This window comes from Bufo gargarizans, chromosome 6 (genome assembly GCF_014858855.1).
Source record: "Bufo gargarizans isolate SCDJY-AF-19 chromosome 6, ASM1485885v1, whole genome shotgun sequence".
Taxonomy (NCBI): domain Eukaryota; kingdom Metazoa; phylum Chordata; class Amphibia; order Anura; family Bufonidae; genus Bufo; species Bufo gargarizans.
In genome coordinates, this window is record NC_058085.1 from 56,923,960 (window position 1) to 56,937,651 (window position 13,692).

At 42.7% G+C, this 13,692-nt stretch overlaps 1 protein-coding gene across 1 annotated transcript in view; it reads left to right on the top strand.

Moving 5' to 3' along the window:
* The window catches only part of LOC122940300 (phosphatidylcholine transfer protein), a 32,282-nt gene extending 18,847 nt beyond the window's left edge, over positions 1-13,435 (top strand). Inside the window, exons 3-6 of the mRNA XM_044296903.1 lie at positions 764-843; positions 1,824-1,995; positions 2,081-2,148; positions 9,140-13,435. Of these exons, the coding sequence (XP_044152838.1) occupies positions 764-843; positions 1,824-1,995; positions 2,081-2,148; positions 9,140-9,214 (395 nt within the window). The 3' untranslated portion in view covers positions 9,215-13,435. The remainder of the gene's footprint in view (positions 1-763; positions 844-1,823; positions 1,996-2,080; positions 2,149-9,139) is intronic.
* The last annotated feature ends 257 nt before the right edge of the window (positions 13,436-13,692 follow it).

The window sequence follows — 13,692 nt, forward strand, 5'->3', positions numbered from 1 at the left end:
TCTGTGGTGGCCATCCCATGTGTGAAAATTATGTCTCATGCTCCCTGTACCAGTCTTTCACAATTTGAGCCCGATGAATCCTGGCATTGTCATCTTGGAATATGCCCGTGCCATCAGGGAAGAACAAATCCATTAATGTAATAACCTGGTCATTCAGTATGTTCATGTAGTCACCTGATCTCATTCTTGGAGCACATACTGTTGCTGAACCTAGACCTGACCAACTGCAGCAACCCCAGATCATAGCACTTCCCCCATAGGCTTGTACAGTAGGCACTCGACATGATGGGTGCATCACTTCATCTGCCTCTCTTCTTACCCTGATGCGCCCATCACTCTGGAACAGGGTAAATCTGGACTCATCAGACCACATGACCTTCTTTCATTGCTCCAGAGTCCAATCTTTATGCTCTCTAGCAAATTGAAGCCTTTTTTTGTGGTTTGCCTCACTGATGGTGGTTTTCCCACAGCTACACAGCTGTTCAGTCCCAATCCCTTGAGTTCCCTTTGCATTGTGTGTGTGGATATGCTCTTACTTTCACTATTAAACATTGCCCTGAGTTCTACTGTTGTTTTTCTTCGATTTGCCCCGAGGACAACATTCTCGTTCTCTCTTTCCAAATATTCTCCTCAATTGAATCGCCTAAAATTCTGATTCTAAAGATTCAAAATTTTTCCCAAAAATTTGGGTGGAATTCTGATTCTATATTATTGTTTTTGTCATCTCTGCTACTGACCTATACTATTCGTTTTGATTCTGTAGCTCTATACGAAGACCAGAATGGAGAAGACAAAGTGATATACTGGGAAGTGAAATATCCATTCCCTCTGTCTAACCGGGATGTATCCTTTTTGTTTTTACCTTGAAAAATGAGTGTTTGATTTTTGTAAGCTACAAACAGAAAATTAATGCGGCACCAGTTTAAAGGGGCGTTCTCATCTCAAGAATTTATGGATGATTCACAGGTCCTGTATGCAGGACCCCCACATGAATATTAGATATTCTAGCAGTATGTCATTAAAAGGTATGTCTGGTTTATACAAATTAATTAGAAAAGCCTCAGGATGGTGCAAAAAAAAATCATACTCATCTCACCGCTCCCATTCCAATGCTTCCCAGTCCCTTCGTGTCCTCTACCTTGTGCCTCTTGACACACAGGACATAACCACTCAATCAATCACTGATCCCAGCTGTGACCTGCTTCAACCAATGACTGGCTGAGCGATCATTTACTGTGTGTTGAGAGACACCGGGAAATCAGCTCGGCAGAGGATTTTACACCATTCTAAGGCTTTTTTTAAATCATTTGTAATTGTCAGGACTACCCAACTAATAAATTCCCTGAGACGGTTCCTTCAGAGAAAGGGGTTGTCTCACCACATTCAACCACTTTCAGTGGGAACCTTCACCATGGGTCCATCCTCGACAAAAGGTATTTTATACTCTATACAGTATCTGATTAGTGGGGTCTGACTACCAGCACCCCTGCCAATCAGCTGTTTGAGGAGGTAGTTTACCAAGCACAGCTCCATCCACTGGATCAGGTCTGTGCTTGGTATTGAAGTTTGGCCCTATTCACTTAAACTGACATCACTGGCCTAGGGTAAGCTGCGAGGAGGGCTCACTAGAATGCCACAACCTCTTCAAGCAGCTGATCAGTGAGGGTGTCGGCAGTCGGAACCCCACCGAACAGATACTGATGACCTATCCTGAAGGCAGATCATTCATTGATGTAAACTTCACTGATCCATCTGAATTACCAATAAAAGTGTATTCAGTGTCTAAATCATTTGATTTTATATTTCCTTACATTTGAATGAAGTATGTGTATGTTCGAGATCGGAGGGATTTGGACATAGATGAGAGAAAAATCTTTGTAATTTTGGCTAAGAGTGCATCAGTTCCACAATATCCAGAGAAGTCAGGAATTATCAGGGTCAATGGCTACAAACAGAGCTTGGCAATAGAGAGTGACGGCAGCAATGGCTGTAAAAGTAAGAAAGTTGGGGGAAAACTGAGATTTACAAAACAAGCTCGTAAAACTTGCAGCCTTTTATTGCCCTGTTTTTTACATTGCAGTCTTTATGTACTACTTCGATAATCCAGGTGGCATGATCCCTTCATGGCTTATTAATTGGGCAGCCAAGGTAAGTTTTCTGCTTTATGTAATTCATTTTACAATTTTGGGGGGGGGGGGGGGGGGGGTTGTGTCATACCTTGCCTAACGATAACCTTTCCAATCCCCTGCCACTCCCCTGCTGAAGCTACTGACTCTGTTGTTCCTGCTCCACCGATGATGTGGTGTACCAACAAGTGACCGCCGCAATGATGATGTGCTGACACCACTGAGGTCACCACTGGTGAACACTGACTGTAAGCATGTTATTTCTGGAACTGAGCGGAGCAGGGGACAGAGCGTCAGCACTGAAACGGCAGTGGAGTTGTAAGGTGAGTTTAATATTTTTATTATTTTAGACCATTACAATCTGTATTTGTAAATTATTTCATGGGGTTGGACAACCCTACTAAGATGGTTTGCTTGTGAGTCCATGTCTAATGAATTTAATTTAGTTTGTTTTAGAGACCTTGTATTTGGTTGCTTGGTGACATACTATAGCTTAAAGGAGTTTTCCATTTGTTTTATTTATTTATTCAATAGAAGTGTATTTATTTGTATAATATGGCAGCCTGTCTCTAGGTGATGTTGTGTAGTTAAGTTATAGGGGGTTGTCCAAGACTGTTACTCCAGCTCCAGGGGGCTGGGCATAATCTCAAAGTAAAAAAAGAAACACCTCTTCAGGTTCTTGGTCCAGCACAAACTCCCATTGCCTCCACTTTCAGTCCCACTAGGACCAGAAATGTGACATTTTTAGACCCCCGTATCCGATCCTCAGATCAGACCCCCATTAGACCTCAATTTCAGACCCCCATATCAGGACCTCAGATCAGACCCCCATATCAGATCCTCAGATCAGACCCCCATATCAGATCCTCAAATCAGACCCCCATAAGACCTCCATGTTATACTCCCCTATCAGGACCTCCATGTCAGACTTCCATATCAGAGATTAGATTAGACCCCCATATCAGACATCAGATCTTAAAATAAGTAAATTAACTTGCCTCTCTTGCTCCGCCACTACTCTGCAGGTGTCATGGCTGTAAGTGAGCAACAAGAGCCTACACAGTGAATAGCAACTGACCGGACCCAAACTAGGGAGGATAAAGGGTGACCCCTGTCAGACCCTATAAGCTCTCCCTAAGCCGCTAAGAACATGTCCAGATCCAGATGATGGATGGAGACATGCCCGCGTACCTAAGGCTGATGACCACTGAAACCCCTACAATAGTGGAAGGGACACGGCCACCGGTGCCCTGCTCAGTATATGGACGGAACCGGGGTCGCCTCGGATCCAGTCAGCAAAGAAACAGAAACACACAATGTCTGAACACTTAACTGAAGGAGCTGCAGCTGCAGGGAAAACAGATCCAAAGTCAGCAGACAATATCCGGAGTACTTGCTTCAGCAGAACACAGATCCAGTGAAACGATATCACACAGGTGAAGATACTCAAGCGAGAGATACAGCTCAAATGAAAAGTATAATCCGCACCTCTACAAAGGAGGAGGGGTGATTTAAAGGCAGCGAAATCAAACACAGGAGGGACAGCTGGGAGGAAGGAAACAGAAAGTAAAGACCTCATCACAGGGGCGGAGAAACAGGGCAGAGGGAACTCCTCCCAGCTCTAGTAGTGACATCATCACAGGGGTGGAGAAACAGAGCTGTGAGAACGTCTCAAAGCTCTGGTAGTGACAGCAGGTCTGGCGTTCTCGCCTACAGTCACGCTGCCTGGTCTTCTCTGAGCCCTACTCAGTCAGGACAGTGCGGCGCTCGGAGGAAGACCAGTGAGCGGTGAGTTTAGGCAGTGCAGCACGTCACTCGCAACTACCAACTCTACTGTATACTAGTGAGCGCCTCCTGGAAACGCTCACTAGTATTCGCTTTATGAGACGCGCTGACATTTTTTCCTGACAGTTGGGGGGGAAAGTGCGTCTTATAAAGCATAAAATATATTTTTCCTCTTAGATGAGGAAAAGTCCTCTGGCTCTGCCTCGCAGGATAATTGTCTGAATCGGATGGACATGTCTTTTTCATCCTTACAAAGTTACTGTGTATTATTATTACTATTATTATCACCATCATTATTATGGGATAGTAGGTCTCCTTTAAATATGATTATACTTTTTCAGAAGTGACCACTTTTTGCCACTGCTACTGGCGCCTCAGCCCATTTCCTTCCACCCATCTGTTAGGTAGGAGGCTGTAAAGCAGCCGCTTATTAATTTCATTACTGAGCCTTACTAAAGCAGTCAACGCCAATTAAACAAGTGCTGATGTCATTTTTTCCTGTATCCTGCTGCTCCAGATAAGGAATTGACGTAAGGAGACAAGAATATTGTACAAAATCTGATTACAAGATGTCTATGTTTTAAGGAGAAGGGTGTGGGCTGAAGCTGTTGGGTTGATGATGGAAAACAAAATCTTTTGTATGTGCATGTTGAAGTAGCCTTGTATGACTGTTTCGATGCTTTAATTCCTGCAGATTCTTAGTGTTAGGTGTATACTAACGGTAGCTTGTAGGAGCAACCTGAATTACATATTGACAGCATGGAAAGCAGTGTGGTGTTCTGCATCATTGACTTTTGAAAGTTTATTCCTGAATCCCCTCGTCTTTTGGTGGGATTGTAACAACGTTGTACACGTGCAAAAGTCGCAAATGTCTTTTTGCACCAAAAACTTTGACTTTTTGCCATTTTCCATCTCCACGCGTGAGGAGGTTGGCACCAGAAAACTGGCACACCTTACATTAGAAATCTATGGCAGCACCTTTGCTGGCTTACATTTATTTTTTTGGTCATCGTACTCCAGCATGTTTTCTGTTAGGAGTAATATACATAACACTAGTCTTAGGGCTCTTTCACACTTGCGTTCTTTTGTTCCGGAATAGAGTTCCGTCGTCGGGGCTCTATGCCAGAAGAATCCTGATCAGGATTATCCCCATGCATTCTGAATGGAGAGAAATCCGTTCAGGATGCATCAGGATGTCTTCAGTTCCGGACCGGAACGTTTTTTGGCCGGAGAAAATACTGCAGCATGCTGCGCTTTTTGCTCCGGCCAAAAATCCTGAACACTTGCCGCAAGGCCGGATCCGGAATTAATGCCCATTGAAAGGCATTAATCCGGATCCGGCCTTAAGCTAAACGTCCTTTCGGCGCATTGCCGGATCCGACGTTTAGCTTTTTATGAACGGTTACCATGGCTTCCAGGACGCTAAAGTCCTGTTTGCCATGGTAATGTGTAGTGGGGAGCAGTATACTTACCGTCCGTGCGGCTCCCGGGGCGCTCCAGAGTGACGTTGGGGCGCCCCACGCGCATGGATCGCTCTGACGTCATTCTGGAGCGCCCCGGGAGGCGCATGGACGGTACGTATACTGCTCCCCCGCTCCCCAGTACTACTATGGCAACCAGGACTTTAATAGCGTCCTGGCTGCCATAGTAACACTGAACGCATTTTGAAGATTGATCCGTCTTCAAATGCTTTCAGTTCACTTGCGTTTTTCCGGATCCGGCGTGTAATTCCGGCAAATGGAGTACACGACGGATCCGGACAACGCAAGTGTGAAAGAGGCCTTAAAGGGGTCTTTCAAGATTTTACTACTGATGACCTATCCTCTGGATAGGTGATCAGTATCTGATCAGTGGGGTCTGACACCCGGGAACCCCTCTGATCAGCTGTTTGAAAAGACACAAGCACTCCTGTGAGCACCACAGCCTTCTCCGTGCTTACCAAGCACAGCACCGTATATTGTATAGCAGTTGTGCTTGGTGTCGTGCTCAGCCCCATTTACTTTGTAAGCATGGAGAAGGCTGCGACACCCACAGGAAGACCAGTGCCTTCTCAAACAGCTGATCGGCATGGGGTGCGGGTGTCGGTCCCCACCGATACCAATGACCTATCCTGGGGATATATCATCAGTATCAAAATCCTGGAAAATCCCTTTAATGCATTCCCCATTAGTTTTTTTAAAGGTGCCCATATACATTAGACTTTAAGAGGTTGTCCGGGCTTTAATATTATTGACCTATCCTCAGGACATGAATATCAGATCAGCGGGGTCCGACACCTGGCACCCCTGCCTATTAGCTGTATGAGCAGACGGCACACGCAGTGCGCACGTGCCGTCTCCTTTCTGTCTTCCTGTCCGATGCTGCTGTCTATGGTCTTTGCCAGACCATGTCTATGGTTTTACAGGCTACGGCAGCGCTAAAGCCAATAGTAACCCATTAGTGCCGGTAATTTAGCTGGGCTCACCTAGCATTCCCATGGTAAGACCCAGTACATCACCGGATTTGCTGAAAAAGCTCCTGTCCTGTGCGATTCAGTGCAGGGCAAGGAAGAGCACCGGAGCATCAAATGCTCTGATGCTCAACTCAGTGGGGCTTCCTCAGCGCGGAAGGGGTTATGTCGGGGTTCGACTCTGAACTGACACAACCCTTTTTAGTATTTCAAACTTGAGTGATGCCAGATGTTTGATCTTTTGACTTGACTCCTCTGTCTCATCCTGTCGCTTGTTAAGTTTAAGGGCTAGGGAACCTTTTTTTAAATTAAGCAACTTTGGAAATAGTCTTCATTAACAATTTTGTTGCACAGTCTGTGCAGCTCTTTCACACAGCTGGTGGTCCTGCTGCTTCTGACATAGATCTGACAGCATATTGCTTCTGGCTATGTTAAAAGTCACAGCTATGACTATCACCCGTCAAAGGGTATCGTTATTGTAGGCAGTGCATATACCAGGGCAATTCACTGACTAGCACCAAAATAAAACGTAGACTTTAATAAATATACATTAAAAAGTAACCCCCCCATCAACATAAAGAAGGTAATAAACATACATAATATAACAACTGGGTAGTCAGGATAGGGCTCTTGTACATGCAAAGTTTGAGTCCCTGAATGGAAACTTTCTCTAATCCTTCCCCTATGCCTTCGGCCCTTCCTACAAACGGAATGGCTGCCCCAACCGGGGCGATCCAGTATTCAGGAACCTCCTGAAAGCCCCTAGATGATTCTAGCAGGGGGGAGGCCCACCGTGGTGGTATGACCTAGAGCAAATATATTTGATGACCTAACCTAAATGCCAAAAACAAAAAACTATAATTATAGATATACAGATTATTCACTAATAAAATGTTGGATACTCTTTCCACTCGCAATTAAGCAAAATATACAGTCACTAATAATTAGCAACTTATTGCGACTCAATCTCATGTAATGTCCCGTATTCTGATCCCATAGTGCCAACGCGTTTCACCCTATACAGATTAAGGGCTCATCAGGGGACCCCAAAAAAATATATCACTGTCAATAGTGCTGCCCTCAAGCAGTGGTAACCAAAATATACTTATCCGACAGAATACTACGACCAAGAGTGACCAATACTACAAGAAATAAGTCACCAGTTGTAGTGGACAGTAAATCATCCGACCCCCTTTATGCAATAAGCACAGGTGTACCAATACATGAATCACTGAAAACCATGTCCATTAAGTCATCTGGCCCCAAACATCAGACTCCTGCTATACTGATAAATAGACTAGTGATACTTGCGCGTCCCATGGTTAGAGACAGAATCCCCCTAATAGCACCGTTTCCAGATATAGTGCTGCCCAGGCATGGTGAAGAGCGCACAGCAGTATGGTGTCCAAGATGAGGTAGTGGAGCCATGGTTTTCAGTGATTCATGTATTGGTACACCGATGCTTATTGCATAATAGGGGGCCGGATGATTTACTGGCCACTATAACTGGTGACTTATTTCTTGCAGTATTGGTCACTTTTGGTCGTAGTATTCTGTTGGATAAGTATAGTTTGGTTACCACTGCTTGAGGGCAGCACTATTGACAGTGATATTTTTTTGGGTCCCCTGATGAGCCCTTAAACTGTATAAGGCGAAACGAGTTGGGAGTATGGGATCAGAATACCGGACATTACATGAGACTGACTCGCAATAAGTTTCTAATTATTGGTGACTATAAATTTTGCTTAATTGCGAGTGGAAATAGTATCCGACATTTTATTAGTCAATAATCTGTAGATCTATAATTATTGTTTTTTGTTTTTGGCATTTAGGTTAGGTCATCAAATATATTTGCTCTAGGTCATATCCCCACGGTGGGCCGCCCCCCTTCTAGGGTCATCTAAAGGCTTTCAGGAGGTTCCTAATTACGGGATCGCCCCTGTTGGGGCAGCCATTCCGTTTGTAGGAAGTGCCGAAGGCATAGGACCAGGATTAGGGAAAGAGCCCTAACCTGACCCCCCAGTTGTTATATTATGTATGTTTATTACCTTCTTTATGTTGATGGGGGGGTTACTTTTTAATGTATATTTATTAAAGGCTACATTTTTCCTGCTATGTTAGTTTTCTCTGCTGTCCCCCTCCATTCTCTCAGTTTCAAGGACAGCAGCAGAAAGGAGGAGGAGGTTGTACATGGCCGATTGCAGTGTTGATAGGGAGGAAAGCACACAAAGGCAGTTTAAATGAGGAGGTGGTGAATCACATGCAGGCTTCAGGGGAAGGGTGCAGTCAAGCAGCAAAAAGGAGAAGAGATCCCTCGGGAAAGCAGTATAAGTATGCTCCTGTGCTGATACATGAAAGCTAATAAAGGCAGCAGCATCCTGGACTCACCAATTTCCCCTCCCCAGGCAAGTAATGTTTCGACAGTGATGGTAAACCTGATGCCTTTAGAGATGATAAAAGGAGTACGGGCTCATGCACATGGCCATATATAGTGGGTACACGTCCAATCCACATTTGTTGTGGCTTTCACACAGAACCATTAATTTTTATGGGTCTGCAAAAAATTTGGAAAGCTCATGGCTGTCATCCATGTGCTGTCCACATCTGTGTGTCTGTTCCACAAATTATAGAACATGTCCTATTCTTGTCTATTTTGCGAAGAAGTATAGGCATTTCTACAAAGAAGTTGCGTCATGCACACGGCCGGTACCTGTATTTTCTGAATCCATGGTTTGCAGACATTTTCTTCATTCTGATTCTCTACTTTTGTTTCTTTTAGAGTGGCGTTCCAAATTTCTTAAAGGACATTCAGAAGGCGTGTAAAGGATATACAGCAAAAGACTCTTCAAAGTAGACAAAACAAGTGCAATCTTTTAAAGGAATTTTCTATGCTTTTTGTTAGGAAAAATTACAGCTTACAATGCTGTAGAATAACAAAAGGATCATTACTCACCTTACTACTCTACTCCCCTGCTGCTTCTATGCTTATACTTCTCCAGACCCTCTTCTTCCTTTTCCCATGATGACACGTCAGCACATGAGACCACAGCAGCCAGTCACTTGCCGCAGCAGTGACCTCAGTGGTACTGACTTGTCCTCGCTACAGCCAGTGATAGGCTGTAGTGGTCACATGTTGTGTCCACATAGCAAAGGAACAGGAAGACCGCTGCAGGGAAGTGGTAAGGAATAACTTTTTTTCTCTATTTACAGCTTTGTAAAAATAATTGTAAGGTTGGATAGCCCCTTCAATGTGATGTCGGATAACAAATAAACTGAACTTTAATTGATAATATGTAATTTTAAATAATAATTGCATTATCGAATGGTCTCTTTCTATCTCTCTGTATTGAGAACTGCTGAATGAAAAGAAATGGCAATATTCAGTCAGCTAGCTTGATTATTACATTAATTAAAAGGTCACTAACCTTGTCTAAATCAGTTGTACAGGTAAGTATAAGAAACTTTGTAATATATCTAATCATAGAAAAATGCAAAAAAAATAAAAAATGGGCAAACTAACATTCTTTGTTTTAAGAAACAGAGACATACTGCCATCTCACTAATGGATCAGATTACATTCTGCTCTGTGAAGAGGGGAGGCTGAGTGCACTGACATTCTGCCTCTATCTCTTAAAACAAAGAATCTTATCTTAGCTTTGTGGGATCTAACCTGATAAGTGGAGAAAAAAGCATTTTTCTCTGATAACACTTATTACAAAATTCTTAAATTCACCTATAGCAGTGATTTATGCAAAATTGTATGGAAAGTGACCATTTACTGTAAGTTTATAAGCCTGAGGTAATAATGTTGGTAATGTTATTTATAACTAGTAGTAGTGAATTTTCAATTTCCTAAATCTGAAATACTTGATTTTTAAAATCATAGAATTATATATAATAATAAAATAAAAAAAACTTACATCTCCAGGCAGTACAATGTTTCTTCTTCTGCTAACAAAAAATGAAATTAAATTTTATGACACATTTGCCAGGTTTGTATTTTTTAAAGTATGATATATTATAATATTTTGCTGAGAAAATAGAAGAAAGGGTATTTGCTGTATGGGGCTGCTTGTGTTTTTGCTAAGCAGTATTTCTCCGTTTTCCTAAGCAAAGTAACCCCTATAGATTAAATGGGTTATCCAACCCCTATAATGACCCCCATCAGCTAATGCCCAGGCCCCTCATATAGGTTATACTTGCCCCACTCTCTCTGCACCCCTGTTGCTCGCACAGACACGCTGCATCTCCCCGCTATGCGGATCAAAACATCCAGCGAAGGGGGGGGGGGCAGCCAATAGCAGGCCGCAACGGGGACGGGTAATGCTAGGGAGATGCAGCAGCGGCCATGCGGGCATCTGGAGTGTCGCGGGTGCAGGTGAGCGGGGTATATATCACCTATATGAGAGGCCCAGGCATTAGGGGGGTCATTATAGTGGTTGGATAACCCCTTTTAACATACTGTATAGCATAAAAGCTAAAAATCTCTATCTGCAGCATACCCCTTTGTGTAAACAGCCTTCTATCGGTCATTTGCAATGGAAACATATATGAGAAGAGGAATATCAAAAATTTTATGTAGGAAAAACAGGCCTGCATAAGTAAATGAAGACCGATCGACTTGCTGTATTGTTCATCAATGGGCTCTAACTGTTAAAGACATGACAAGTAGCCCTCAGAGCACACATACTACAGGGCAAGAACCTAGATTTATAGTATGAGATAATAGGGACCTAAAGTATTATATAAATCTTCTAGACCATCAATATCTGATCGTTGGGGTCCAACACCCCATACCTCCACCGATCAGCTCTGGTTGCTTGAACTTGAACTGGTTGCTGCAGTGCCGCTCCCCTTAAAGCCTATCAACATCTTCAGAGGCATTTTCAACTGTCTTTATTAAAAATGTTCAATAGTTTCTGTTCTACAGCCTTCATTTTCATTGTATCTGCAGATTGTCTTGCATTTTTCTTTATAGAGAACCCATCAGGCAGCTGCTGTGAAGGCTAGATGTGAAGCCCTTATCTCTGAACTCCTGACAGGTCATAAAACAAGCCATATTCACATTAGTTTGATAAGAATTTGGCTATGATGAGTGTTTATGAGCTGGCAGTGGTTTAGAGATAAAGGCTTGACATTCAGCCATCAGAGCAGTTGACTGACTGATTCTCTAAAATACAGAAAGCCTTCTAGTCTGTAGATACAATGAAAGTGAAGATTGTACAACAGAAGCTGTTGAACATTTTAATAAAGACCAATTGCAAAAATGATTATTAGTCCAAAATACGATGCTAAAAAAATACATCTGAAGCCTTTAAAAAGAATGGGAGCAGTGCTGCAGTGGCCAGCTCCGTCCACTACCCAGCGGTAGTAGCTGATCTTGGACCCCCGCACTCTGCACTAGAGTGACCAACTTGTGTTTACAACTATGCATTTACTAGTTGGGACACCAAAATGTGTTTTTTACAGCTTTTACCAAGTTTTACATTCTTTAAAGCAGATATGTTAGCTTAATATGCCGCCCAATGTAAGGCAGCATATCTACTATGTAACAGCCAAAATAACACACAAAAATTGTATTGTGCTGAAACAATACAGCTGATTCATAGTTAAAGGGCTTGTCTCATCTCAACATTTATAACATATCTCTAGGGCATACATGTCAAATAAGTGTGGGCCCCACCTTTGGAATCTGGTCCTATCTCCAGAAGAGAAGACGGACACACCGCGTGAGCACCACCCTGTTGGTAGTCCCATAGAGGTGAATGGAAAGCAATCAATTCAAGCCCAGCCACCTCTTTAATCAGTGCTCTGAAACTGCTGGAGCACTGGTTCTGCTATTTTTGGAACTCACATAGCAGGGAATGGAGGATAGTGGTTGGTGTAAGAAATTATTATATATAAATATAATATATATATATATATATATATGTATCTACCCTCTTAATGGGTTTGATTCGAAGGTTGGATGCAAAAAATGTGATACAAGAATGAGCGTAAAAAAGAAAAAGTACTGTATTTTTTACTCCATAACATGCATTTTTCCCCAAGAGTGCATCTTATGAAGCGAATACGTTGTGCAACGTCGGGTCACAGTGCAGCGCTACAAGAAGCGTTCTGATGAAGATTGGTGGTCTGATTTGGGGAGTCTGATCTGTTGTCTGATGTAGATTGAGGGTCTGATCTGATGTCTGGTGAGGATTAGGGGTCTGATCTGACATTTTATGATGATTGGCGGGTCTGATCTGAGGTCTGATGAGGATTGGGGGTCTGCTCTGAGGTCTAAGGATGATTAGGGATCCTGGTTTATGCAATATGCCATAAGTGTTGTGATAGGACAACCCCTCTAAGGTATGAGTCCAATATATTAATGTGGAAAGCACGCCACCAACCTCACAGCAGCCTCTTAGACACTGCAGAGAGGGTTTGGGGGAGGCAGAGAGAGGTGGGAGGAGTGTTCTTCACATGAATATACTGGACTCATACCCATGAGTCCACTGTATTCTTTCAGCACTCTTAGTAGCCAATTGGCACAATTTGTTTTCTGTTGTTTTGGCTACTAGGGGTTGGGACTGGTGGCTCTAATATACCGCCCTTACATAGGGCAGCATATTAAGCTGACCTATCTGGTTTAAACTACCTCCATACTTCCTAAAAAAAACGCACAGCAGCATGGAATACATGTATTACTTTACCATACAAGGGTAGCTCTCATGACGTTTCTCAAAAATCACTATTGTAATATACGATTTTGCATTTTATTTTTCCAAGTTTGTAAAATGAAAATTCTGAATTGTACGGAATAATTGAAAATGTACATTTATTTTATTAATGTGTCCTGTCTGTTTTTACACACGTTCTGTCTCATGATAACACAGGTTGAAAAACGTTCAACAATTTCAACATGTCCTACAGGGTTGCTATGTCTTTTATGTCATTTTTAATTTAAGTCACTTTTTATCATTTTGCTGGTGATTTTTAAAATGTAACAAAACATTATGAATGTAGGTATACAAAATTATTTGTCCTTTCTAATGAAACTTGCATTATCTGGAAAATGAAATTGATATAAGAAGTCGTCTCATGTCATTTTTTTATTACAAATATAACACACCAGTATAATACATGTGTAAAGGTCACATACACACACAAACACGGGGAAGGATAGTGACCACTGCGCTCACCCCTGTCCCTGCCTACTTGCCTCACGAGTCCTGATGACAGGGGACAACTGGACGACAGTCCCTTACTTAGGATATGTGCAGGGAAGACAGACAAAACAAAATACGGAACGTGAACGGACCGGGTCAGAACCAAGAAAGCTACGCAGTA